Here is a 27,113-nt window from a genome sequence, read left to right on the forward strand (position 1 = left end):
TCAGCTTTTCGCGCACCACAATATATCGCCCGCCCATTGGGTATCATGCATACCCCCCATATCCATAATCCATGCTATGCCTTGCCCTGTATATGATATTCCAGAAGGAAGAAAAGAAAGACAAAACGCCCTCGCTATGCATACAAGTGTTTTATATGATACAACCCTCGACTTCAACCTTCTTCTGAAAACTTTCCCACGCGGATCAGGACGTCTAATCTGACAACTCAATAGCGTCGTCCTCGGTAGCCCCCGGTTTCTCGTTGCCGGCTAGACCCTCACTACCGCCATCTTCTTCTTCTTCTTCTTCCTCATCATCATCGTCGTCTTCCTCATCTTCCTCATCAAAAGACTCTAGCTCCTCCTCGGCCTCGTGCTCGTCCAGATCAACCTCCTCTTCGTCAAGCTCAGAGTCTTCATCGTAATCAAGCAACTCTTCATCTTCCTCGCCATCAAGCATCTCAGAATCCGCGTCTTGCTCTGCGTCTTGATCGTAGTACTCTTCCTTTTGCTCATGTTGCTGCTGGGAGAGAGAAGTAGTATACTGAGCACCAGGATACGAGTCCGTAGTACCAAAGTGGTTGTTGTACGACTCAAGTTCATCTCCTTGATCAGTCATAATGGCGTTGTTGTCGATTAGAAGAGAATCTCCATTGACGGCCTGGAAATTGCTAGCCGACATGAAACCGCCAGTGTAATGCTCTTGCTTGAAGCTCATCGGCTGGGCCTTCGCCTGTTGATTATACGAGACCTGCGTCGGTATCGGCGAAGAGATATCCAGAGGCTCTGTACTAGCAGGTCGAGTGCTGGCAGGTGATTTGCTAAGACCCTGTTCAATCCTATAGGCACGAACGGCTTCCGCACCCTGGCCATAAAGATGGCGGGGTACGAAGCGGCTCGTGCGATCCCAGTATGCTGGACGGCTCTTTGTCGAGGTGCTTGTGCGGAGTGTATTGCCGTACGTAGATGTACCGTATGTAGAATGCTGGCTTTGCGATGCGGAGAGGCCAAGGTTAGGTACACTACGACTCCAGTCGTGTTGGACGTTTGACGCAGAGGCGGCGGCAGACGTGAGACCCCTAGCTCGTGCGATGAGCTGGCTGGCATTGCCGTCAAAAGACTCCCTTCGATACATGGACCTGCTAGGGGTAAACGAGGGTGGTGGCATCTCGGCCTTTGAGTTTGCCAGCGTCTGTCGGGCCCTTGCGATGAGACTACTCGTCGAATTGTTGAACGAAGACCGTCCGTTGAAAGACACTGCGCCGTTGAAAGACTGAGTAGGCGATACTGATGATGCTGACCTCCTGAAAGACTCCTTGATGGCTTCGACACGAGCACGCTGCTCCTCCAGCATAGTCTTCGGTGCGGGCTGCTCTTGATGCTCTGGCGCAGGAGAATCTGGTGATAATTTGGGTCGCTTTGATTCGATCAATTTTGGCCTTTCCTCGTCCGATGAGCCAAAGTCGAAACTGCGCTTGCGGTGCTTGCTTGGATCGATGCCTCTAGCCCGTAGCCTGAACCAGTCTGTTTCAGTTCGGTCTACGGGTGCATTTGCAACGGCTTGTTGATAGGCCTGCGAGTACGCGGAAATCGATGTACTAGCATTGCTTGTGCTCTTGTCGAATGAAGCATCAGAAGCCTTGTTGTTGACCGGTGTTGGTGCCGGTTTAGTCGGGCTCACACCATTTGTCTCGGAAGCTTGAGCCTGGTGACGCTCTTGGGTTCGCTTGGCGCGCCGACTGTTCTGGGGAGCTACAGATTGCTTCGAAGATGATCGTCCTTCTGGTGGCACCACTGTTGACGCCTTGCCGTTCGAGATCGCCGGTTGTACTGGTGCAGGCGTGTCTGCAAGTTGCTCTTCTCCCCCAACCTCTACCTTCGCTCGCTGTTCCTTCAACCGCTTCCTCCTCTCCCGTGCCTTTTGCAGCCGCCTCTTCTTCTCTGCCGCTGCCATCATCTTGGCCAAACCCGCTCGCTTCAACTCTTCCAAGTATTTTTCGTACTTCCGGTCTACCATCGCTACTCTCTTCTCCATTTCTACCGTCATCATAGCCACCCTGGCCATGTTCATGATATCGTTTTCAACGAACTGCATTATCAATCCTTCCTGTGGGTTAAACATTACATCCGCCGTGAGCGCATGCAGCGCTGCGTCCTTCTCCCGTATTCGTGCTGCGCGCGCCTCCTCCTCTTGTAGTTTACGTTGCCTTGCCTGTCGTGCCAATTCTTCTTGCTGTTCGCGGGCTTTTCGCTCACGCTCCGCCTGCGCTTGTCGTTGTTGTGCAGCGGCAGCCTCTGCCGCCTCCTGCTGTCGCCTCTGTTCTGCTTCTTTCGCCTGCTTTGCCTGTTGTGCTTCCCGTACGCGCTGGCGTGCCTCATCCTCTTTTCGTTGCTTCTCAGCAGCTTCCTGTTTCGCCTGCTCCGCCTTCTTTGTTTCCTCGTCTTGTGGAGATGTCTCAGCTGGCGGTGGTGATCCAGCAGGAGTGAAGGAAAATCCTTCCTGTCGTAGTCCATTAGCAGGGGTGGAATTGAATGACGATCCAGTAAAGTTGAAAGCGGAAGCAGGCTTGGGCGTAGTTGCAGGGGCTGATACTGCGGGTTCAGGGACAGAAGCTTCTGGTTGAGTTTGAGGATTAGGTTGTGAGGGTGCGAACGATCCGGACATGAACGGATTTGCAGGAGTTGGAGGTGTCGTGGACGGAGGCTGTACGGCATTGTTCTTCAAGAAAGGGTTCGCGGGGGTCGTTGATGTTGTTGACTCTGACTGCGCAGCATTATTGAACTTCAGAAAAGGGTTTGCAGCAGTCTGTGGTGTAGATTCCGACTGCGCAGTATTGTTCTTCAGGAAAGGGTTCCCTGACGGTGCAGGCGATGCCGAAGGGAATGGATTGGCGTTCTTTTGCAGGAATGGGTTGGGCTTCGCTTCCGCAGGTTGCGCGAATTGGATGTTGTTCTTTGAAGGATCGAAGAGGCCAGGCTGGATTGCTTTCGCAAACGGATTTGGAGATGTTGTAAAAGCGCCATTAGGCTGGAAGGGAGACGCGGCCGGATTGTAGCCAAAGTTGCCAACGGAAGATTTCGTCTCCATAGACTGTTGCTTGAAGACGTTGGTTGTCTCCGGAACGAACAGCGAAGATTGATCATCCATTTGCTGAGCTTGCGCAGTAGACAGACCACCCTTCTTGGCTTCCTGGACAGTCAAGCCTGCAATAACAGCTGATAATGGGCGGCCACATCGCTTTACCTCGACAATCGTTTCGGAAAAGAACTGAGGCTTGACATCGGCTTTCGGAAGCACGTCGGCTTTTCGGTTGAAGTTCTTTTGCTTGATGTCCATGAAAGTGCGGCCTTCCTCGTTGAGCTCGAACACGAAGCCGTGCGCCTCACAAAACTCCACGGCTTCTTTTTCGGTATCCATACCAAGAACTTCCCTCAGCTTGTCCGTTGTCCAAAACTCGACAGGGACTTGGTGCCTGTACAGGCCGACCCGATAACAACGCCATACTACGTCAAGCACAACGTGGCGGACCCTATTGAAGGATATAGCGGCCGCACATGCCATGAGATATGACACCCTTGGCGACTTGACCAGATCCCAGAAACGCTTCCAGTTGGACTGGCACTGCACGAAGCTCTTGTAGTTGTTGTGAATGATGATGGTTTTGAGGAGGCGGAAGATCTCCAAAGCGGTCTGCACTCGTGGATTGTTTCGTAGGTCGCTGGGTAGACGATGGAGTTCGTTCTCGAGTTGGGTACTGGCGTAGATGGGGGCTAGAATCAGTCGGTATGCCCAGAATTCGGCTTCGCATTCTGAAATGATGTTGGCCCGTCGGTTGTCGGCGTACCGCTCTTTGAGCGAGATGAGCGTCTGGTTCAGCTGCTCGACGTCTTGCTGATGCGAGTAATCGTCCTTTGTACTCCGTGCCATGTGGTGGGCCGAAAGCATGTAGAATCGGGCGCTGTACTCGAGGGAAGTGAGCAGTATGGCGATGTCGGCTCTGTTTTCGATGCGCTGCGTCCGGAGATCTTTTCGAATGGCTCGCGTGCGGTCCCAGAGCCATGAGTGAAGGAATTGGAAGTCATCTTCATCTAGGCGTCCGTACAGATACTTGAGGGTTCTCTGCAGAAATTAAATCACGAACATGTATAGACTACTGCTGACTTACCAAGCAAGTGGGCGGCGACCGGATCTCCGAGACCAGCTCCACGTCCATGCCTGCCGCCGAGCGTGCATATGCCTTGACCATGCGCGACTCGTCTGCGATGCGTTGACTACGGGACGGTAGATGTTGGGTCTCGGGTGTACATTCTGGCGCCTTGACGTCCAGTTCGACTATGCGACGCACGCGCTCGTATTCCGGACACATCTCCTGGCACAAGCCGTACAGCTTGACGGAATCGACCAGGCGCATTTGGCCCTCTGGATTCATCAGGCCGTCACGAATGAACTTTTCGCGTATCTTGGGGCGCTCCGCTTTGATCTATGACGGTCAGTACTGAACAGCTGCCGATATATCCATAGTCCTTACGTGTTGTAGTCGCTTCTGATATTCGTGGGGCGCAAACGATGGCGTGCTCGACGCGCCGAAGTGGCTTGTATTAGAAGAGTTCCTAGAAGAGTCTTGTTAGAATAGGCCGCGAGCGGCCGTGGGAGACGCTCGTCTGATATGCATCGCAACGATAGCAGCGGTGTAGTATGCTCCTGGTGACGGCGCCATCGGTCCGCCCGCGCCCTGTGCTAAGGTCAGAGTGGGTATGCAGACTTACGAATTGCTGTGGTTGTTCTTCGCATCCGCGCTCCGTCCTCGTCCCTGCCCGGGTGTGTATAGGCCTTGCGCCGGTCGCTCCTCGTTTTGCGCATTGTTTCTACCGCGCGCGCGATTGGCATTGAAATTGTTGCCGCCTTTGGGACCGCGTCCTCGGTCGCCTCCGCCGCCGCTCTTTCCGCCTCGTGGTGTTGCCATGGTCGCGACTCTATCACGAAAGGTGTTAGTTCGCGATCAATCCACGTCAGCGTCACGGCCCGTGTGCATGCGACAAAGAGGTTCGGTGCGGGCGAGCGTTTGGCAGTCGTGATTTGGGCTGCTTGGCCGAGTCGGGTTGGATGCGACTGGCGGTTGCTGCTGAATGCAACAAAGGCCCATGAATGCCGCGAACAAGAGAAGCCGTGAGCTCAGAGCCCGGGCCCGTGACGCGGTCGGGCGCCTTGGCATACGTGTGGCTGGAGCCCCGAGTCTCCGCCCTTGGTTTCACACTTCCGCCTGCACCATCTGCAACTCTCTCCTCAGCGCCACTTCACCCGGTACTTCACGCACAGCATCCATGTCTTTGATTCGATATCTTGGTTCGATATCTAACATACCCGAAATATTGTTCATAACCATGTTTTGTGTCCACATGTGTTTCCTGCCACTTATATACTGTTGCATGGCTATCGACCATCCACACAACCTGGCCATCTTCCCACCTTCTCTTCGATAAAGACCAACTACCCCAAGCTTTTGTACAACGCCTTCTAGCAAGAACAGTCCCAAACCTAGGAAATTCGCCTGGCGTCCAATTATTTCCTCCACTAGGCAGCCGTGAGCTTTTGTACCGACGTCGTTGCAATGCAGTCGTGAGCGGCGTGACGTCGTATGGGGTATATTGCAAGACGCGGGCGATCGAGAAAGGTAAAGCCAAGAGAAGCGCACCAAAACATGTTCCAGCCAGTGTGCCGAAGCATCCAGCATGGCAGGGTACCAAGTCGCTGTGCTGGAACAGAAGCTCAATAAACGTGACAGCAATACAAGATGAGAAAGGAGAAGGTTACATTCGTGAGTCGTTTCGAAGACATGAGAACTAGCAACAAAAGGACCAAGACACAATCATGTAGGCAAACGCGAGAGATGCACGCTAAGTCGCAGGCAATTAATGGTGAGAGACTTCTGGTTGACAGCTGATGCTGTTCACAGTAGGTAAACCATCGAAACATGGCGGAACAAAAGCATCATGACAAACAGGAAATCCAGCGCTGCTTTCGAACGTTGAAATTCCGGCTTGAGGATGGTAGGCTGGGAACATGGAGAATGGCTGCTCGTATCCAGATGTGGTCGCTGGGATTATGTCGGATCGGCCAACACTCTGTTGTGGCTGTGGGATATGATGGTAACTTGGAAGACCGTTTGGGAACTGCATTGGTTGGTCGTAATCAAAGTTACTCCGGGCTGAAAATCGACCCTGATACGGTACATGGTCGGCCAGCTTGACGTTCAAGTCCATGCTGTCACCTAGGTGAAAAGCGTGCATCGACTGATCAAAGGAGGTGTCCAGCGTTGGCATGGAGCTGCTCACATGCATGTTTGGTAGATGCGGAGTTGGATCTCCGTGACTGGGAGCTCGCGCCTGTTGTCGCGGTTCTCGAACCTGCCCCTCTGATCGCAGATGCGACTCGATTGCGGTGTTGTCGACCTCGGTGTCGTGGCCAGATTCGTGGGCGTCATACTCTATTCTTGATGCTGGCCTCGTCCTGGTCTGTCGATCGCGCTTCCTAGGAGCGGGAGTCTGGCGTGGTGGTCTCGTAAGTGGCTGCCAGGTCACATGTATGCCTATGCCAGGATCCCGATTGTTTGTACCTTCATAGAGGGTGTATCTCGCAAAATGTTCCTGGTATGACAGTGCAATGTTGAAAAGATTCGGTATGATCTCGCCCAGGGCTCGCCCTTGCATCCTCTCACTAAATGCAGAACCTTTGGACGAGGAGAACTGATCCGGTGGTGTTGTTTCTACGGCATAGTGCGCTGCATTCCTGAGCCTGGTGACCCAGTCCATGTTACGCTTGCCCACGTCGATATCACGGTGCTGGAGCATGAGATCGACTGCTAATGTCAAGAGACATATAAAGAATTAGTTGGCATCCGATTGCGAACGGGAATGACAGCTTACCATCTTTGTCCAGGTGAGAGGGCTCTTCATAGGGCACGTCCCGGGGCCACCAAGGTGGGGTACATTCCTGAGGCTGTTCATTAGGCAACTTCTTGTGATATGGACCGAACCGGGTCAAACGTTTCGGCTCCAGTAGCTTGACCCAAGCCGTGACGATAGGCCGTACTGGCTTCATGGTGAGTTCGTCTAGCCGTTTTCGGAAAAAGCGCTTGAGCTCTTTCACGTCGCCAATGTAGAAGGTGTAGGACTTTGCGGTTGGCACACTGGCATCTCTGTCGTCGTATTGTTCGTCATTTTCATCGTCGCTAGGCTGCCGAGCCACGGTTTGACTTAGGCGTCCCCTTGCTTGTGACCGAGTTCTCTTACGCTTCTTAGTCTGGCCTTCTCTCGACGTAGCTGGACCAATTAGCGAAGGGAACTTTCAGAGCAAGCATTCGATCTTACCCGGTAACTGGGATGCGACAGGCTGGCAGATTGGCGTCGCAACAGCTCTAGGCGATTCTGCCGGACGAGGAAGTCCCTGCAACTGTGCTGGACCGTTGAATAGATGTTCGAAGCCGGGGATTGGCTTAAAGACGCGCTCTTCACGACCGTCAGGCGAGATGACCTTCCAACAGCCGATGGGTGTTGGAATAGCGAGAGCCTCCTCTGGTTCGTCCTGCTTGACGGTGGCTTCGATAGCTTGCGAGGATGTTGCCTGAAGGCATCAGCATATATGCCCATCGCTATTACCGATTATACTAGGCGTATGCCGGTCCCGGTTGTTTGGGTCACGGCAGCCGCTAAATGTGGCGCTACCCGCTGGAAGCGCAGGAGCGAACCGAAACCTTATCAACTCCCCGAGACATGAAAAAGAATCAACACTCACAGACGACTTCCCAAACTCATCACCACCATGAACCATCGCCCAAGAGTCTGCCCCACGTCGGTCGCCCGTCATTGCAGCGCCATCGCTCGTCTGCATCGGCTGCCGGTCCCTGGCGGGAGGGGCCGATGGGTCCACGGGCCGGAACTTCGCCATGCAGGTGGGTAGTTATGGAGTTGCAGCTAACGGAGCCCGTGAGCTACTCGATGGAACGCCTCTACTAATATAAGAGCATATATCGTCGTCCTGTAGCGTTCGAGAGGAACACGAAAGTAAGGATAGTCTGCCCATTAGTCAGTTGAATCTTATACCAAGCGGAAACCACCTCATCGGAGCAACAATCGAGGCGAAATGGATGGTCGAGGTCGTGATGATCGAGACTTGACTCGCTGAGCATGGTCCCGAGCTGCGCACACTTCGCTTAACATCTTGCGCTGGAATTACTTACCGGAAAGAGCCCGTTCCGGGCCAGATCCCAACTTTTGGACGAACGAAAGATACCCCTCTTCTGATTGCAGATCTAGGATACGTCTACGCTCGGTGTTGGGTTCAGCTGTATCGCAAGGGTGCCGTTACATCTATCATCGAAGAGACTCAACTAGTCACGATCTTCCTAGCCACTCCGAGGGTGCTTGGACGAGGTACCAGTAGCTATTCGGGGGCAGCTAGTTGCGCGACCAGGGGCGGGCGGTACTCCAGTCTGACTGGTCTTTGCGAATATCGTCCGCGCCGAAGTTGTGAACCTAAGTAGAGCCGCAATATCTAGTGTAAAAAAGCAACGAATGAGCCCTCGATGGAACAATGATAATAGGGCCGAATGTATTGACAAGGCTCTCAAGTTATGAAGCCGGCCTCACTTCATTATAACAAGCCGTAGATCTGTCGACTCTTATCTCCTGCACACTGCATCTACCCTCACACGCATACCTTCGGCAACGACAGGCGTCTTGACCTCTTCAAGCAAACACATAGAACACGTCGCATGAAACGCCTGTCCGCAGGCAATGGACCAAGGGCTGAAGTAGCCGTTGAGCGACAGGAGGCGTCGACCTGGGAGTCTGGATTAGGGCTTGTGGAGATGTCTCTTGCGTCTTCCCGCTCCCCCGAATGTACGCCGTAACTCTATTCGGAGACTCTGCGCTCTCAATGAGTAAACGTTGAACCGAAAAGTGACCAGTTGCGGGACGGACAAGGATCCTGACGTTGTTCCGCATGAGTGTATACACACTAGTGCTGAAGCCTGTTCCGCGGAGTATACAGAGTCCTCGTGATCGATCCCATCTGAATAACGTCAATCTACGATCAGCAGTTCTGATCAGAAACCCTTTGAGAGGTGACCACACGCTCGCCATCGTAGTAGACACAATTGCATGAACGCCAGACTTCGCGCCCATATTGGTAGCAGCTGCAACTTTCTTGACCCCACGTATACACATTCCACGCAAGCCATCAAGCTAGTCCACACTGTGATGAAATTTACGATGGTGTCTCGCCCACGGCCAGAAGCCGTTTAGGCATCAGATACCCCACGGCTTGCATCTATCCCTGTAATCGCCCTCACTATTCTACCTTCGCTTACCACATTGCCGCCAGTCATAGCACGGCCGTTGGAACGTACAGCACGAGGCCTGGGGATCACATGTGGCAAGAGCGCTAAACAGATGTACCCGCGTCCCCGAACCACAGGAACAAAGCCCTCAAACAGCCGAAGGGTCTTCATCGTTACGACACTGCGCCCATTCTAGCGCCACGGGCTGCATCTAAACGAAGTATACAACAGTTCTTCATGGGATCCTTTCGATCTCGGTCAGGCCCGCGCGCGTCCATCCGCTTACCAGGCTGTTGGCGAGAGATTGAAATCAATCTGGCTCGATATGTCTGATCGATACGATCTCACGCGAGTTGGCACAAGACAAGTTAGACAGGCGATCCATCTCGCTGAGGCCTGCGCACAGTTGCTGTACGTGATGGACTGATTTCTGCAGATTGCTGCACAATGTATCTACCCTTCTGCTGTTTCACTCTCGTCGTGTGAGGATATCGACTCACCGACAATAATCTGCTGTATTCACATGGCTTGGCCCTGAGCTCATGTCGTATAGACAACCCAGACCCGGAACCCAGACTTCTTCCGCGTCACACTGGAATAGCATAGCGGAGATAACGTGCCGCACCGTTGTACCGTTTTCACCAAGACGGCTACGGGCCGCTAGCCTACAACTAAACCTACGTTACACGCATCACAGAACCATGCTCGGACACTTCCGCCGGCCTCGCAGCCAGTCATGATACTGATCCCTTTCACTAGGATCCGGCATATATGCGCCACCACGTAGAAGTGGAAGGCGATATGCCTTGTCAACGGACATGCCGTGACACGCTGGCCCACGCCATGACCCCTCCGCACCTCGTGTCAGCAAGGTAGCAAACGTCGCTTACACAAAGCCTCTACGCAACGTTCCGGCGTCGAAAGAATCGCCCGGGATTTCTGATTTGCACCAGTTGACAATGAATGTGAACGCCATGCTCTCATGACGAGGACGCACGGGTACCGTAACCCGCCGCGAGTTTCCCCACCCCCCATGTAGACGTCTATTGGGTCGCTTGTCTTTCTCCAATGTGCGTTTCTGCGATGGCTATCTAGATGCTGGATAAGAGTGCATGATGTTCATCGCTAGATGAAGATACACGGCGGCAACGGGGTTCGGAAAGCGTGGACGATGAAACGTTTGCTCCGATGTTCAAGTAACCATGCTACCGAAGATAGACACAATGGAGTGACGATCACCTGACTATGATCATTCAGTTCGTATCTGTCGTGGGAGGATCGCCTAGGCGCTGTTGTCACCGCTGCACTTGGCACCCTTGCTTCATGTCCAGAATTTCTGTCGGGTAACTGCCGCTGTAAGATGCCAGTCGCGTCTCGGATTCCTTCCATGCATGTCCCCTCACCATCCTATCACAACGGCCGCTGTGACCCTTGCGGAAAGAAAATTTGATCCTTCCGAACTTTCTCCCGGGGATTTGATACCCGATGCCACGAGAAGACTTGGCTAAAAGTAAATGACTAGCCAAGGTTCTGCTTCTCAACATATCCAACATGGCACATGTGGGTATCGTACAAACGGCCATGATGTCTCTTTCCCCTCACGCGATGAAGGATGATATACCCACCAGGGCCGAGTGTTGGTCTGAGGCTCTTCAGCCGTTCATGCATAGCTTGACGCATGATATCACATTTAGACAGTCTTGAGATACTGCACGACTTGACAGAGCACCAAACCATCTGTACCCCTCTTAGCGGCGATGCAAGCTCACAGATGTGTCAATCTGACTTGCTGTTCGCGACGTGGCTTGCATGTAGGTGTTGGCATGATATTGCGACACCCTCCAAGTGTTGACTACAACATAGGATATCGTATTCACCCACCCATCATCCGGAAATCATGCTTAGTTCCAGGAAAGATTTGCAAGTTAAAACAGTATTACAATTTTATACACATGTCTACCAAGATTAACATCCTTTTTCCTATTCTTTTCTCCATCTCCACATCTCTCCACCAAGCCATATCTCTACCTCCTGCCACACTCCACGTAGTGAGATACACTCAACCAACGCCATTCGCGTGGTCTCCTTTCCACACATGCCTCCCCAACGAGGCCAATCGTGGAAGCGCCCCGTCCACATTGAGTCTGTGACCTCTCTTACCTCGGTCTTCATCAAACCCTATCGCACGCATCAATCATATTTTCTTTTTCTTTCTATCAGGGCTAGTCACTTCAGCTAGACGACTGACTCATATCCAAACTATTCAACAAACCCGCCTCGCGCACCAATTCGTAAAACAGTCCCTTCTGCCTGACAAGCTCAGCCGGGCTATCAAACTCTCTCACCTCGCCCTTGTCCAAGACGATGATGCGATCGCTGTCTAGAATGGTGTTGATGCGATGCGCAATGGTGATAATGGTCCTGTTGTTAAACATGCTAGTGCGGAGTGTAGTCTGCAACATAGCGTCTGTCTCGACATCGACAGCAGCGGTGGCTTCGTCGAGGACGAGGATGTTGGAAGGAGTGAGCAGGGCACGGGCAAGGGAAACAAGTTGGCGTTGACCGGAGGAGAGGTTGGAGCCGCCTTCATTGATGGTGGCGTCGAGTTGGCCGGGCATGGAGGAGATGTGGTCCTTGAGACGAGCGTGATCTGTTGGGGTCAGTTAGACAGAGAGCCAGAGAGGCATGGTAATGGTGACTTACCTAGTACACTCCAAAGTTCAGTATCGTCATGAACATGTCCTGGGTCAAGGTTGTCGCGCACAGTGCCTTCGAAGAGCGCTGCATCTTGTGGAATGATGGCTAGGCGTCTGCGAAGGTCGAGAAGACCAATGGTGCTAGTGTTGAGGTTGTCGATGCTCACGTTACCCTCTGCAGGCTCAATGATACGGAACAATGCGAGAGTCAGCGAACTCTTGCCAGCACCGGTACGACCGACAACACCAATCTTCTCCTTTGGCTTGATAGAGAGATTGACGTTCTTGAGAACCAAGTCGAGACCAGGGCGGTATCGGGTGCTGTAGTTGTCGAAAGTGACAGCACCCTGAGACGGCCAGCTGATTGGTGGCCTATTCTTGGAGATGATCTCAGGCGCCTCGCTGGGTAGTGCGGCATACTCAAGCACACGCTCAACAGAAACGATATTAGTCTCCACCTCAACAGTCTGACGGACAATCCAGTTGAGGCTCTGCGTAATCTGAAGAGCGTACGACATGGCCAGACCCACCATACCGGCTGATAGGCCGCTGTGGCTGGCGACGGAAATAATGGCGAAACCAGCAGCAGCCAAGATGATGACTGAGCCAAGGAACTCCAGACGAACAGCCAGCCATCGGTTAGCGCTGATGGAAGGGTAGTATGCACGCAGATTGGCGTCGACACGCCATTCATTCTCCATCTCGAAACGCTTCTGCTGGTTGTATGCACGGATCGTGCTCATACCACTGAGACTCTCCTGGAAGTGGGCATAGATCGGGCTGCGGCTAACACTGTCCAAGCGCTTGAGCTCCCGCGAGGTGCGCAGGTAATATCGCTGGATGTAAAGGTAGAGTGCGCCGAGCGGCAGGATGAGAGCAACGAAAACTGGGGTCGACCACGAGATAACAACAAGGGTGAACCCGGCTACATCGGTCAGTCGACTGTGATACAAAATGGGATGCATGTGGGGGCGGCTGCATACCTCGAGCGGAGTTGACGAAGAGCATGTTGAACGTTCGGCTAGAAGCACATGTTAGAAAGCCACCGGCAGATGGTTGGAAGCATAGTAATCGACTCACGCTAGAACTTCGTCGACTCGATAGATGTCACTGTCAAGCAGGTTAGCCAGTGTTGATATGCAAACAGGGTCAAGGTGCATGGTCCGCGGGAGGGCGGAAACACCGTTATCAAGGGGCAAGGGCCGGACCGCGGGCATGAACCTAAGTGTGGAAGATGACCTACCTTGAGAATCGGTTGAGAATGCGTCCTGCAGGTGTTGTCTCGAAGAAGCTCATTGGAGAGCGGAAGATGGCAAACGCCATCCGCTCGTGTAGCTTTCGGCTAGCTTCGATGGAGCAGAAAATCCAGAGAATCAACGTCTGCACGACGACTAGGGCAGCAGATCCCACACCAAACGCGAAGTAGATACCGATGTATTTCCCCACATGAGGGTTCCCACCGTACTTCTGGTTCATCTCCGACCAATGTTTGAGCCATACACTTGCGCCTGCATGATGTTAGCGTCAACCCCAAGAAGACGAAAAAGCGACGAGCCAATAGCGTGCTACTCACGCCTGTAGCGATATAGAAGCACCCATGATCCTGCGACTTACCAATTGATGAGGTCTGGGCTCCCAGGAGGAGCAGCAGATAGATTGTAACAGCTGCAAGATTACTGGTCTTTGCGTATTCGCCGTAGACGGACCACTTGACCTTGCCTTGCTCGGAGAACTCCTTGGTCTGCTTGCTCTTCAATCCGCCGCCCTCTTCATCGGTCAGCTTTCCACGAGGTCCCTTGAAACTTGCAGTGCTGGCGCGGCGAAGAGTCTGGAAGCTCGACTTGCGGGCCGTACCGCCTCCGACCCTCAGAGGAGCGAGATGCGCGCCACCTTCCTGGGCAGCCTCAGCTTCAGCTTGATCTTCCTCGTCGTCTTCGCCGGGACTACCACCGTAGACGGTAGAGTCTTCGTCGCTCATGATGCTGTCGGATGTGCGGGTGCTGTCATCTTCTCCTTGGTCTTCGTTTTGGGATGTCTTGATCAGTTGGGCAATCTCGCCCTTCATGGCCATTAGTTGTCCATAGCTGCCTCGCTCCAAAATCTTGCCTTCGCGTAGAAGTAGGATCATGTCTGCTTCCATCAAGACCGGGATAGAGTTGGTTGCCAGAATCCTGGTCTTGCCTGCAAGCAGACCCTTGGGACCAAGTACGTTGTCGATGAGATGGCGTCCGACGTGCTGGTCAACAGCTGACAGACAGTCGTCCAGAAGATAGATATCCGCGCGAGCGTATACAGCACGAGCAAGTGTAAGACGAGCCTTTTGACCACCCGAAAGTGAGATACCTCGTTCACCAACCTCGGTCTGGTCACCATCAGGAAGTGATGCAAAATCATCTCGTAGAGCACAGGCGTTGACAGTCTTCTCGTAGAACTGAGGATCCCAACGATGGCCAAATACAATGTTCTCACGAACAGAAGCGTTCATAACCCAGGCTGACTGTGGAACATAGGCGGTCTTTCCACGAAGCACAACCTCACCATGGATTTTCCAAAGATCACCGAGGACTGCTTGAAGAAGCGAGGATTTCCCTGCACCAACGCGGCCGACGATACACGCGAGATCTCCCTTGTGCGCGGTGAAGTTGATGTCGTGAAGGGCTCGGCGCTCAGCATTCCTGTCCCAAGTAAAGCTAGCATCACGGATGCGAACCGACTCGTCGCCGATCTCAGCCACGGCGTCTTCACGGATAACAGCGTCCTCCTGCAACTCATCGGCGGTCAGGTATCCAGTGATGCGGCCAACAGCTACGCTAGCCTCAACAATGGCAGTAATGACCATGGGAAGGATAGCAAGCGGGAATGTGAGGAGGTTGAAGAGCGTCAGAGCAGGGAAAACAATGTCAGTCGTCAAAGCACGGTTTTGCGTCAGAACGAATACACCGAAAGTTGAGCAGGAGACCAAGAATGGAGTGGTAGACCAGGTGAAAGTCGAGAATGCTTGAGTTGCACCAATTTTGCGCAGGGTCTTGAGTTCCTGGTCGTTACGGATGGTGTTCAAGCGATTGGCGAAGGCGGTTGTCCAAGCATAGAGTTTGATCGACTTCATGTTGTTGAGGATCTCAGAGATGAGTTTGGTACGCGAATCCTTGTTCTTCATTTGCTCCTTCTGCAGAGTCTTCATCCATCGTGCAATCACACCGTTGATGGGAATCATTACGAACATGGCGGCCACACCTGCGAAACAACTAACACCGAGCAACTGGTACAGTGAGAGCATGCACAGGATGATTTGAAATGGGGCAGACCACAGCTGTTGACCGTATTGCGCAAGATCCTGCAGACGCTGTGTATCCACGGCCATGTAGTTGACGATATCACCAGTTGACTTCGATGCACGACCTTCGTTGGATAGACGAGTAGATTTGGAGTAGATGGCAGCCGTGAGGGACGACTTAATGCGCATACCAGTCTCGAAAGAACGTTGGAAGTACTGATGCAGACAGGCGGTCTGGGAGACAGACACGGCGAACATGGCGAGCGCGATAGCGGCGCCACGAATGAGAGGCTGAGGCTCTCCGGGGTAGTCCTTGCGGTACGAATCGACAAAGGTGATCAGAAGTCTGAGCAACTGAGGTTGAGCGAAGTTCAGGACATCGCTCACAGTCTTGATGGCAGCGCCGCGGAAGTATGGACCGCCGAACGAGCGGAACATGGCCAGCCACAGCGAAGGGTGCTTCTTCTCCATCTCATATTGCCAAGAATCTTCAAACGTTTGCGAGGTGTGGCGAGTCGTGTCGCGCTTTCGCAAGTTCCAAAGATCGTCCTGGGTAAGGAAAGTCTTGTAGCCCTGCTTCATCAGAGGTGTCATCCAGCCAAATGTCAAGACGGAGAAGACGTCGGCGTATTCGTATGGACATTCGTCGTCGTCTCCAAGCATGTCGTAGTCGCTCAGGCGCTTCGGGACCAGCCATTCCAGAATGAAAGATAATCCGGCCAACCCAACGCTAGCACAGAAGATTGCGAAGTATGCCACATGTTCGCGATGCACCTGTTGTGAAACGAGGGAGCGGAGCTTGACGGCATATGCGAGGAGCAGGAAGAGCCAGTAGAAGAGGACCACGCCGTTGGCATTCCGCGAGCGCCAGTGTTCGATGTACTGGATATAGAAGACGACGCCGAGTGAGACGATGGTGATGATCGATGTCCAGAAACGGAAGTCGCCGGCCCATACGTCCTTGTAGTACTCGATCTGAAGCGCGGCTTGTACGGCCGTGGTGGCGATGAGGGCGCCGAGGGATATCTGGCGGCGCAAAGTGTTAGCAACTGTTCAGCTGAGTCACCTGATGGTCTCTGGTAATGTTCCGTACCAGCTTCGCGTAAAAGTGCCAATTGCGCTTCACAGGCTGAGGCGGGCACTTCCTGTAGAGATACCACAACGCGCCGGCGCCTCCCACAATCCCAAACACTCCGACGACGGCTATCCACACATCCAGGAAACACGGTGTGAAGTCGTATCGTATAGGGCTGATCGGGCCCCAGCCCTCGCTATTACCGCATAATGGCTGCTGGTCGTGCTTCGAGGCTGTCAGATAGCCGTGCGCGAGCGGGATGCTGGGGAGAAAGGGCGTCTGTTGTTGGCCCTGCATCGATCGGATGGTGCTTGTGATTGCCGGGACTCTGTGTGTCGCAGAGTTGAGGCAAAACAGGGCGTCGAAAGCGGCGAGAAGGTGTTGAAGCGGTCGCGGCGCGAGTGCACTTTTGAGTAAAGAGCTCGGGCCGTCGGTATGATATAATCATTGCTGCTTACTAGCCCTAACTCCCGATAACGCCGCAAGCTAGGCAGGCAGCTAACGTCCCATATGTGGTAATAGACGATGCGACGACGTGACGATATGAACGACCTGAATCAAGTAGATTCTTTGTATAAACGATCCCGCGCGGCATAACGGTTGTGTGGCTGTCGTGTGGAGGCGCGTACCTAGGTACGTACCGTCGCCGCGTGCAACACTGCCGCAAACGTCGCGAACCAATGGGCCGGTCTTTGTCCGATCCCCATCCCGGCGAACAGGTTCGCAGAAGTCAGAACACCAGATCACGTGCGCATGCCATTCCAACACCAACCTGCACCAGCACTGGGGAAGTTGTTCATCACCAACTCGCACCATAACGGTCAATGCTGACCTCGTACGGCCATAGTGGTGGCTCGAGATCGGAAAAAGGAAAGTGGTGGGGCACTTCATGCCCGCCCAACGCCTCCTGCTTCGCTACCTAATCATCCACCGGTTTCATTCATGCTACCCAAGGTCATATGACCATTACGCTTCCCATCTATTCCGTTGATTCTTGATTCGTCGAGGCTCGAGTTGTCCGGCATGTTGCAAATACGTTGCCAGAGACGAGATATCGCTACTTATATTCACTCAGGTTTGCATTCTCTCACATTCCGGGTTGAACGGACCAAGTCGCATTAGTAGTGTTTGACCATCAACATACTGTAGCGAGATACAGCCGCAATAACTCACCTCATTCGTTTGTCGTCTTGTCTAGCGCCTGCGCTCTGCTCCTTCGCACGCAAGGCTGCGCTTTGGCTTGTAGTGGGGGTTGAAATGATTCTCTAATGGGATGTCCTCCGCCTCAGACCCATCTGTGGCGTCTACTGTAAGGAGCCAGCCTGGTGTCTATTGGTAAATGCCTGGGAATATCCCTACTCACCATGCATCTTTTCCACACTTATTCGCTTCACACTGTCAAGCTTCGCTTCCGATAAGTTATCAAGGTAGGCTGCAGTTGGCCTTGAAATGCGTACGATACGGGCAGCATTGTCTCCTGGTCTTACCCTTTCTTCTTCACATACAGTGGAAAACATTATTCTTGCTGTACATTTCAACCATGTCTCAAGGCCGGGATTTTCGGTACAACGGATACCAAATGTCTCAACACAAGCCAGGCTTCTCTCAAGGCGAGACCGAACTAGAGCTTCTTCCTGTTACAGCCGCGGAGAGATTTACCAGTGATGCAGCTGCGAGGAAACCTGTGCAGCCTAGGGGACCGAAGGCCGATACCTGGTCCTCTCAAGCTAAAAGATGGACACCTGGATTTTGGAGGCGCTTCCCAGTGCTTGGGATGCTGGCACTTCTTGCTGTCGTTATAGGTGCGTATCCATTCTCAACACAATTGTCAATCCCCTCTATTGATGCTACAATATCTAGGCACAATCGGAGCGATTGCGATCCTGATTAACAGCAATAACAAGCCTATCGACAACTGGGGTTACGGAATCACCCCAGCTGTGTACCTTGCCATCGTTTCTGTTGTATGCAACGCATCGCTGGCTTATGCACTCACCGAAGGCCTTACGATTCTGTTCTGGAGGAACACCCTACAAGGTCACACCGTGAGTTCTCTGCACCTAGGGTGATTTCGCTAACAGTGAATAGCTACCAGAGCTTAATCGCAGCTGGCTTTGTGGACAATCGCTCAAACAAGCTCTCTCGCAAGGCTATCGCGCTGGAGGCAGAATTGCTGCTCTAGGTTAGTTGATCTTCTAAGCAAGAACCTCAGCTAAAGATAAACAGCATGCATCTTGTCTGGTGTGTCCGTTCTTCGGGGGCCATTGAACCAAAGAGCTTCTGCTGTGCAAAGCAATGTCAGGTACGATACATCCGGCAACATGTCTCTTGCCGTCGCACAACAACTACCGACTGGATATACTGGCGTACTCGATGACGGTAGAGTCAGAAGTCGGACAATCACAAGTCTGACTCCGACGTTCGCCGAAATCATGCAAGAATACTCCTTGCGATCGAACATAACCATCGATACTGGAGCTAGTTCTTGTGGCGAGTCCTGCTCAACAACTATAAAGGTATTGACAATAGAGGTGCACATCTCTCAACGTCTTAAAGCTAATGTACCAGGGTTTCGGATTCACATCACGATGCGACACTAGCGAAGTGGTCTTTTCGCACGACGGGAGCTTATCATACGAGCAACAGCTTTTCTCTGTGAGCTCAAGTCTCTACAACGTCGACGACCCAAACGACGATCCATCTACTGTTACCGGAGTCGACAACCTTACGGGGTGGGAAAATACTGGTATACGCTTCAACGCTACCTACAGTGTCCCACTCCAAGACGGCGATGCTGATGGTCAAACAGACCCGCAGGTGTTCCGATTGCGATCGCACATCTGTCTCCTAACAGGCAGCATAATGGAATACCATTTTGAACTTTCATCAAACTCAGCTCAACTCAGCACCAAACGTTCCGACGACGAGTTTATCGAAGCCGTGTAAGTCGTCTTTCCTCCGACCCTTCTAGCCTCACACAAAGATTGATGGTCTTGTAGTACACTGGATGATCCTTACAGACAAGGCACCGGCTCTACCGTCGGAGGCTTCCAGTATGCGGCGTCTTACCTCTTCGGGTCGAGTGTGAACTACAAATGGGGCGGCACAAGGTTCAGTGCTGTGTTCACAGGATCCCTTGCCAATCAGGTGGTAAAAATCAATAACATCGGCACTGGTAAGGCCACTGTTCAAGACCCAATGGACCAGATGCTCGACGCGCTACGAGAAATCACTTTCCGTACAGCAGTACAGGCAGGTAAAGATACCAGCACCCACAACGTCACTAATGCCGTCCAATCCGTAGAGTATCGCGGATACCAGCTTCGATCAATCTACATCACAGACCCAAAGTACATGATCGCCGCAGCCATACTAAGTGTTCTGAGCATCATCGCAGTCGGTGCAACATTCTACGGGTGGTGGAAATTGGGAAGGCCGTTCTCCATGGGTCCGTTGGAGCTGGCATCGGCGTTCGAGGCGCCGCTACTGAAAGCCGCTGGCAAAAATGCGGTTTCAGATGATAACACATATCGAGGTACTGCGCGCGAACCACGTGTGCAGTTCGGTGAGAAGGTGGTGGATGACAATGGGCAGTTCCTGTCCGGGACTGCGAATCGAAGGTTGGTTTTGGGGTTGGCGACGGACGTTCAGAGACCGAGGAAGGGTATGATGTATAGCTAGGTGGTTAAGAAGCAAGCCATCCCCAGATGGAACTAAGACCAATCCGATGTTCCGTCGAGAGATCCATCATGTCGACGTCGGGTCATGTTCACGTGCTACGCGTTTCGAGCGACGCGACTTTTCGTGACGTGAACGCGTTGGGACTCCATGTGGCGGCGCGGTGCGGCACAGTCGCATCACCAACACCGCGTCTACTGCCAACAAGGATCATCGACAACCTCTACACGACCGATTCCACAATTGGAGGACCAGAGCGACAACAAGATTTTGACCGATACATGCATCATTTTCCACCGCGCATGAGCCCGTATACCGAAGCAACTCTGCCCATTATGCTCACTATGCCGAAAACCTCAACGACTATGCCAATGGCAGCGAGGATCCTGCCGTATCATATACAAATTCCGATAAGCTTCCTACAACAAGGCCAAAGACATGCTTGCAGCTTGTAGAACAATGCCAACTCATATAAATCAAATCTAAGGTTCGACCGACGTCGGCCCACTTAGCGACACGCGTGCAGGCACTGCAAGTCGAGAACCGTGCCCACTAGACACCAAGGGCCCACGACCCACAACTCCGGCTTAGTACGCGATACAATGGCGGTTTGTAGCGAATTTCGACCTCCTCCCTGATGTAGAGTTACCATCTGTTTTGCCGGCTTCATATATTGGGACATCCACTTTTCCCTTCACATACGACCATAGGACACTGAAAATTAGGCTTCCCGTCCGCTCAGCCATATACAAGCAGTGTACCGGCGGATTAGTAGTTAGGTGGGTGACCACTAGCGAATCCCCGCTGTTGTATGTTTTTGACATTTTTTTGCCTATCCACACAACCCTGATGAAGTACGCAATACGATAGCTATGGGCAGCGACGTCCGCTATGCGCATTTTGGTGTAGAGCTGTCACTTGTTTTGATTCCTTCATACATCTGACTAACCACCATTTTCTTTACATGTGATCATCGGACACTGAAAATTAGAACATAGTTCCGACTCATCAAATATCAAGATACCGTATTAGGGTCATGTAGTGAACATCAAGCGCCCGTAACCAGCTCACTATTCTTAGGTGTAAGGGTCTCACTGAGATTAGACGGCTGAAATCGTGTTGAATTACAAAGTTATCGCAGTGCAGAAGTAGGTCATTAATGCGAATAGAAAGAAAGTCCTAACTCCGGCGAAACCAACCCTTCTTCTTCATCGTCCCACCTAAGTACGCCACAACTTCACGATGCTTCTTCGCCTGCGCAAGATCCAACGGAGTCTTGCCCAGACGATTCTGTACATTGATCGTAGCCCCATATTCCAGCAGCCCACTGACCATTACACTACTCCCCAGCTTCGCGGCCTCGTGTAGCGGCGTCGATCCAGAGTAGTCCTCTGCATTCACGTTCGCGCCTTCTCCAATCAATTTGTCGAGTATACTGAGCATACAATCGACATGTGTATGCACAAGCACGTGTAGAATACTTCGGCCTGTGAGATCAGTGCGATGAATGTCCTCTCTTGCTCCGTAGTCTTCAAGGAGTATGTTCACTATATCGACGTAGCCCATTTGTACTGCGTAGAATAACGCGCATGTCATTCCGTCAGCACGTGAGTGTACGTTTGCACCGCGTTCAAGGAGGAGAGTGATGATGCCGTAGTCGCCGCCTTCAAGCGCCATGGCTAACGGCTTCGCGCCAGCTTTTCCGATGGCTTCGATGTTGGCTCCCGCATCTAGGAGTGCAACGACAGCGAATCTCTGATTCAGCAAGATAGCAAGATGAAGCGGTGTATTTGCGTCCTCATCTTCTAGTTCTGTATTGGCGCCATGCGCTAAGAGCATCGGTATATGCCAGCCTAGGAGATCGAAATGTGTGACCGCATCGTGGAGTAGTGTACTCTGAGCATTCGCTGACTGGTCATTGATATTTGCGCCTGCTGACAAGAGCTGTCGAAGCGATAGCGCGTTATTGAACCAGAGGGCGTATCTGAGAGGGGTGAAATCTGCTTTAGCTGCGAACATTGCCTGACGAGGAACGTCAAGCTGTGCCCCATGTTGAATAAGCACCATGGCTAAACGAACATCTTGCGTTCGAGCAGCTATGTGAAGGGCAGTACACCCACTCTTGTCTGTCGTATTGACTGACGCTCCGCAGTCTAGGAGAATTTCAACAATCTTGTCAACCCAAGGTGTAGTGGCGTTGTTACTAATGACCCACTTAAGTGCCTTCTCTGGCTCATTTCGATACGATTTCTTTCCCTTGAATCCAGCTTGGGCAAGACAGGCCAAGGCCTGGGCAGTTATCTCTTGTGGCGATGGTCCGGTATCGTCTTCCATGGTGTACTCATCGATGATATAGTCGTAATAGCTATGATCTGGATACGGAGGTAGCGGCTGGCCAGCAAAATCATCTCTGTAGGGTAGAGAAGGAGGATTCGTGAACGGCCCTGGTGGGCTGATTTGGGCCACGCACTCTTCACAGTCGCAAGAAGGAATCTGAACGCAGGGCTCTCGATTCTCATTCAGGATGCGCTCTCCTTCACAAGACGAACACGTGCACGTATTCAGGCACGACACTACCACGTTCACATCGCTCAACGTCTGTAATGAGAGGCTTACCAGATGGTAGGCGCACGTGCAAAATGCCAGATCAGGCACGAGATCGCCAACTTCGCTGACTGCCTGGAACAAACAACAGATATCACACGGGCAATGAGCTGGCTCCTGTTGACGGGCGAGGGAAATTGTGCTCTGATACAGTGGCGGTGGCGGAGAAAGTTCGGGTTCGTCTGCTCCATGCTCTCGTAGTACATTGGCTATCTCCAGGTTGCCAATGTTCTCGCTGATATTCAGTGGTGTTGTGCCAACCAAGTCTTTGACATTTGCATCAGCACCAGCCGCCACCATCCCCAAAATGATTTCTGTTGGCGCGTCATGATAGCAGGCCAGATGCAGTGCAGTTTGACCACAATCGTCTTTGGTATTGACATCTGCTACGCCAAGGTAGCGGAGCAGAATTTTGGAAGTCTCTAAGCTTCGTCGATGGACTGCAACATGGAAAGCAGTCTGGCCTCGAATGCTCGTGATCGTTGCATTGGCACCTTTCTTGATCAAGTACTTTACCATACCAGCTCTGTGTCTGTTCGCCGAGTAATGCAACGCAGTATGGTTGAACACATCGCGCCGATTGAGGATCTGTGGATCCACAAAGAGAGCGTGCTCGATCACGTCACGTGCGAGAGAGTCGTCGAAGAAGTTGCTGGCGACAAGCATAACATTAGCTTGGTATTTGTCGAGAGCCTCAGCCGCGATCAGACCAGTGATTTCATCTCTCCAGTTTGGGTTTTTCTCCCTCGCAAGGGCCATGTGAGATTCAAATGCGCCGTCGTCGGCTACAAACGCTTCCGCAAGACTGATGGTAAGACAAGGGTCTTCCTCATTCGTGGGTTCTGCGGCCTTTGGTATATGCACGAATCGCAAGTGAGTCGCTTCGTGCTCATGATCAGTACGTTTGCCTGTACGATCCCTGGCTATGTGTTTTGCTTTCGTTACTTGCACCTCCGGTATGTCGGCACGAGTTTTATCCAAATCCTCGATCTTTTCCGTACCAGGCGTTGCCGGTCTTGGGTAGCTGTCTTCGGTCACAGCCGCAGGTGTGGCGCATAAGGGTACATTTGTATCGTTCCCGACGTTGAGCCATATAGGGTGCGACTGACCGACACCTCCTGCGGAATGATGACCGAAATATCTCGGTATATGGGAAGCCGTATGTTCCGTCTCTTCAATCTTCGTGGGAGGTGCCAGAAGCGTCACGTCACTACCAATGGATGCCGTCGTAGTGTCGTTGATGACAGTAGGTGCGTTTGACATGCCATTGCTCAGTACCGCCGTCTGAAAGGTCTCATCTCCTGACTGCGAGCCTTCCCAAGATGTTGTATCACTTCCATCTCCAGTCACACCCTCGTCTGCACAACATGGACCGCTGTAATGGATTCCTTTGGCTTGTTCCTGTGCTATCATCGTTTGGAGATCTTCAGCTGTGAGTCTCAGTTGAGGATTACTGGCTGTCATGTTACCAGTCCATTGTAGCAAGGGCTGATCACTCGTTGATTCATCCGACAGCTCGGCTATCCAACTCTGGATTGCTTCTGGGTTCTGCCAATAGTTCGTTGAGAGTGTCCCTTTGTTTTGGAAGAATTCAGCCTTCGATCGCAATTGTTTCTTGGTAAGAACAGTCTGGAAGTGTCAGCAGTGTTGAAACATACGTAAAAGCGACTTCTAACGCACTGCAATCTCCAGATAAATACATCCTAGCGACCATACATCTGACGCAGTATTGCGAGGTTGTAACATTCCAACCTGAGATAGTGTTAGCAAAGATTCGGCTCATCATGTGTAGCTGGATTCACTTCGGGTGCGATGTATGCCGGTGTATAAGCTTCGGGTTGACCCATCGTAGTCTCCCGTTGCGCCTCAGTCCAGTCTAAGGCGAGTCCAAAGTCTGCTATATACACTTGCTCGCCTTTGATGAGGATATTGGATGGTTTCAGATCTTTATGGCGGCATTTGTTATGGTGGAGATAGACTAGAGCGGAGCATAAGCATCCCACGAAGCCCCGAAGGACGACATAGTCTTGCGTAGTCCAAACATCTCGGGTCAGATATTGTTGCAGATCCAGATCAGCTACTGGTTCCATGATGATGCCAATGTATCTTCGATCGGTGTATGAACTGACACGTTGCTCGTTAGCAGCGTACTGTACTTCGGCTTGCCCAAACTCACCCTAGGAGCTTCACTAGATGATGGTGCGACAGACGCTTGAGGTTATGGACCTCATTCTCGAACGACAGCAACTTCTTGCGGTCCTTTGAAAACGTGCCACTTCTTCGATCGATGCGTTTCAGCTGTTGCTGATGAGTCAAATATCTAGCAAACCACATTCCAAGTCCTTACAGCGTATTCCATCAAATCAATCCTGCTTTGAACACGATGGACAATGCTGAAGCCGCCTTTTCCAAGCTGCTCCTTGGTGACAAAATATGAGTCTGCACCTTTGTCTGCTGAAAGTCAGCAGCGAACGGTTTATAGAACTGTAGCTTACCGAGATGATGATGACGGCCCCCTTGCACCAGATCGATTGATCTTGAGCTAAGTACATACCGTTGTTGTCGAAGAAAGCTTTGCCTGGAAGCAGCGGATTTGAGACTGGAAGTGAGGTCAGCTTCAGTGAAAGGGAAGTGAATGTCCTTGAACCCTTCGATAATGAGCATGTTCATCGCTCGTACTTCTTTGATCATCCGGAGAACGAGATATAATCTGGGTCGTACACTCCAGTCATGCTTTCCAAGTCTTGCGAGTAGTTCGCCAACCCCCAGAATTGTCTCGTCGTTGTATGGCTTATCGGTACCCATACGCTGGGCAGACGCGGTCAATAAAAGTGACGATAACCTCTCCTCGAAATCTTCAGCTCCTATATGCAGACTAGTTGTAGTCGTATCTAAACAACGTGTGGCTGGCAGCACTGGTGAGGGCAATTTGTTCGTTTCCGGGCTCAAGGCGTTCACTTGCGAGATTGCTGGTGGGGTCGGGGTGGTCGGCATGCTTGCAACACGTTTCTCCACTCTTGGCGTCGTTGGCGTTGACAGTACCTTCGAGGCTGGACTTTGGTCAATTGGCGGATCTCCTCCTGCAGGCGGTGTTTCGCGGCCCTTGCCAGCCCTTCGCGGTGGTACATGAGGGCGGGTTTTGTTGAAGATAGGACGTGAGCTCTGCGTCTCCTCGAGTATAGACGTAATCTGGTCGAGTCGCATTGTGGCTTGACGTCGGACTCTTGCAGAACTATGCTGGAACTCTTGCATCTCACTTAGCAGCACTGTCTGCTCTTTGTCTCCTGGCGATACTAGGCGTTCGTTCAGCAATTTTGCCATTTGCTCTAAAGCCACCTCGAGTTTACTGATCTGAGCTTTCAGCATTGCGGCATTAAGAGCATCACGTTCAGCAATCTGCATTTGTTTGCAACTGGAAGAATTCGTCAGCCATTGCGATGGTTGCTCAAAAAGGGTCGACATACGTTGTGACGACCTGAAACGCCAACTGAATTGAGCTCTTATGATCTTGGAAGTTGCGTTTGATGTGTTGCAGATCATCCGAGCGTCTATCAAGCTTCAGTTGAAGCATGCCTTGTCTTAGGCGGCCTGTAGCCCCTGAGATGTCAAGATCGTAGAGGAGATTGCTGAGTCTTTGAGCCTCACGCTCGCAGCTTCGAAGAGCTCGTTGGAGACATTCTAGCAAGTCGACTTGCGACTCGCCTTGCACTTCTTCCACCGCAGCGACGAAATTCGGGGCCCTGAGAACGCGATGTATGTTATCAATCAGGTCGCAAACAGCCTCTGAGTCGGCTCGAAGTTCGTCCAAGGACTGATGAACGCTACCCCCCTTAGAGTACGCGTCCTTCAACTGTTGAACTGCTGGACGGAGAATCTGTATGACCGTCAACGCAAGGCCTATGATGCTGAGAGGGTCCGCCATGTGAGGCAATTGATGATGAAAGGTTACAAGGACTTGATCATGGAAGACATCAAGGCTATGCTTCAATATAAGGGCTGGTGCACTACTTATCCTGTGGTGCACAGCCCCACAACCGAGCAACACATCGAAGCTGAATCCATAGCCATACATCTCAGGCCTATCTTTAGGCAGCTTTGGAAAGAAGCCAGGCAGAGTGATGCTATTGGCAGGGAATCAAACTTGATTGCAGATATGAGCCGCTTTAACACTAACCGCTGCACTGTCAAAAAAGGGGGGCCGAGACCGAATTGTAAGGAGGGTTGCTCGCGGAGATGATTGACCAGATAGCGCATTCTCTCTTCCACTCTTTAACAAGGAGGCTTGCCAAGACGCATCAAGACAGACATGCAGGAAGGCCACCGATAAGGAGTTGGGGGCTGATGACAAGGCTGAATGATAGCCTTCTTTGTGGAGAAACCCACCCCCTCACTGAGTGGGTTTTGCCGCTCCAAGCGACATTCCTAAGTTGTCTCCATACTTCGGCATC

The 27,113-nt window shown here is 52.1% G+C and overlaps 4 protein-coding genes across 4 annotated transcripts; 1 reads left to right on the forward strand and 3 right to left on the reverse strand.

The window, feature by feature from the left end:
* Positions 1-214: 214 nt before the first annotated feature.
* GT037_009196 (uncharacterized protein) lies at positions 215-7,621 on the reverse strand (the record flags this gene model as incomplete). Its single annotated transcript, XM_038934243.1, has 7 exons — positions 215-4,120; positions 4,167-4,481; positions 4,530-4,611; positions 4,768-4,974; positions 6,026-6,857; positions 6,925-7,320; positions 7,369-7,621. Coding segments are annotated over 7 exons (5,991 nt in total), but the record flags the coding sequence as incomplete, so codon positions are not given.
* Positions 7,622-11,569: 3,948 nt separating this feature from the next.
* Positions 11,570-16,680, reverse strand: GT037_009197 (multidrug resistance-associated protein 1; the record flags this gene model as incomplete). The annotated part of the gene is made up of 7 exons (XM_038934244.1): positions 11,570-11,988; positions 12,042-12,959; positions 13,018-13,055; positions 13,115-13,144; positions 13,278-13,542; positions 13,649-16,334; positions 16,402-16,680. The coding sequence occupies 7 exons, from the start codon at positions 16,678-16,680 to the stop codon at positions 11,570-11,572; spliced, it is 4,635 nt and encodes a 1,544-aa protein (XP_038783046.1).
* A 1,243-nt stretch (positions 16,681-17,923) lies between these two features.
* GT037_009198 (uncharacterized protein) lies at positions 17,924-20,064 on the forward strand (the record flags this gene model as incomplete). Its single annotated transcript, XM_038934245.1, has 6 exons — positions 17,924-18,185; positions 18,244-18,428; positions 18,472-18,565; positions 18,610-18,899; positions 18,952-19,325; positions 19,383-20,064. 6 exons carry the CDS (start codon positions 17,924-17,926, stop codon positions 20,062-20,064), a joined length of 1,887 nt encoding a protein of 628 aa, XP_038783047.1.
* Positions 20,065-21,240: 1,176 nt separating this feature from the next.
* GT037_009199 (uncharacterized protein) lies at positions 21,241-26,587 on the reverse strand (the record flags this gene model as incomplete). The annotated part of the gene is made up of 7 exons (XM_038934246.1): positions 21,241-24,294; positions 24,346-24,417; positions 24,468-24,789; positions 24,842-24,963; positions 25,013-25,116; positions 25,161-26,077; positions 26,130-26,587. The coding sequence occupies 7 exons, from the start codon at positions 26,585-26,587 to the stop codon at positions 21,241-21,243; spliced, it is 5,049 nt and encodes a 1,682-aa protein (XP_038783048.1).
* Between the last annotated feature and the right edge of the window lie 526 nt (positions 26,588-27,113).

Source organism: Alternaria burnsii (genome assembly GCF_013036055.1).
Source record: "Alternaria burnsii strain CBS107.38 chromosome Unknown 700, whole genome shotgun sequence".
Taxonomy (NCBI): domain Eukaryota; kingdom Fungi; phylum Ascomycota; class Dothideomycetes; order Pleosporales; family Pleosporaceae; genus Alternaria; species Alternaria burnsii.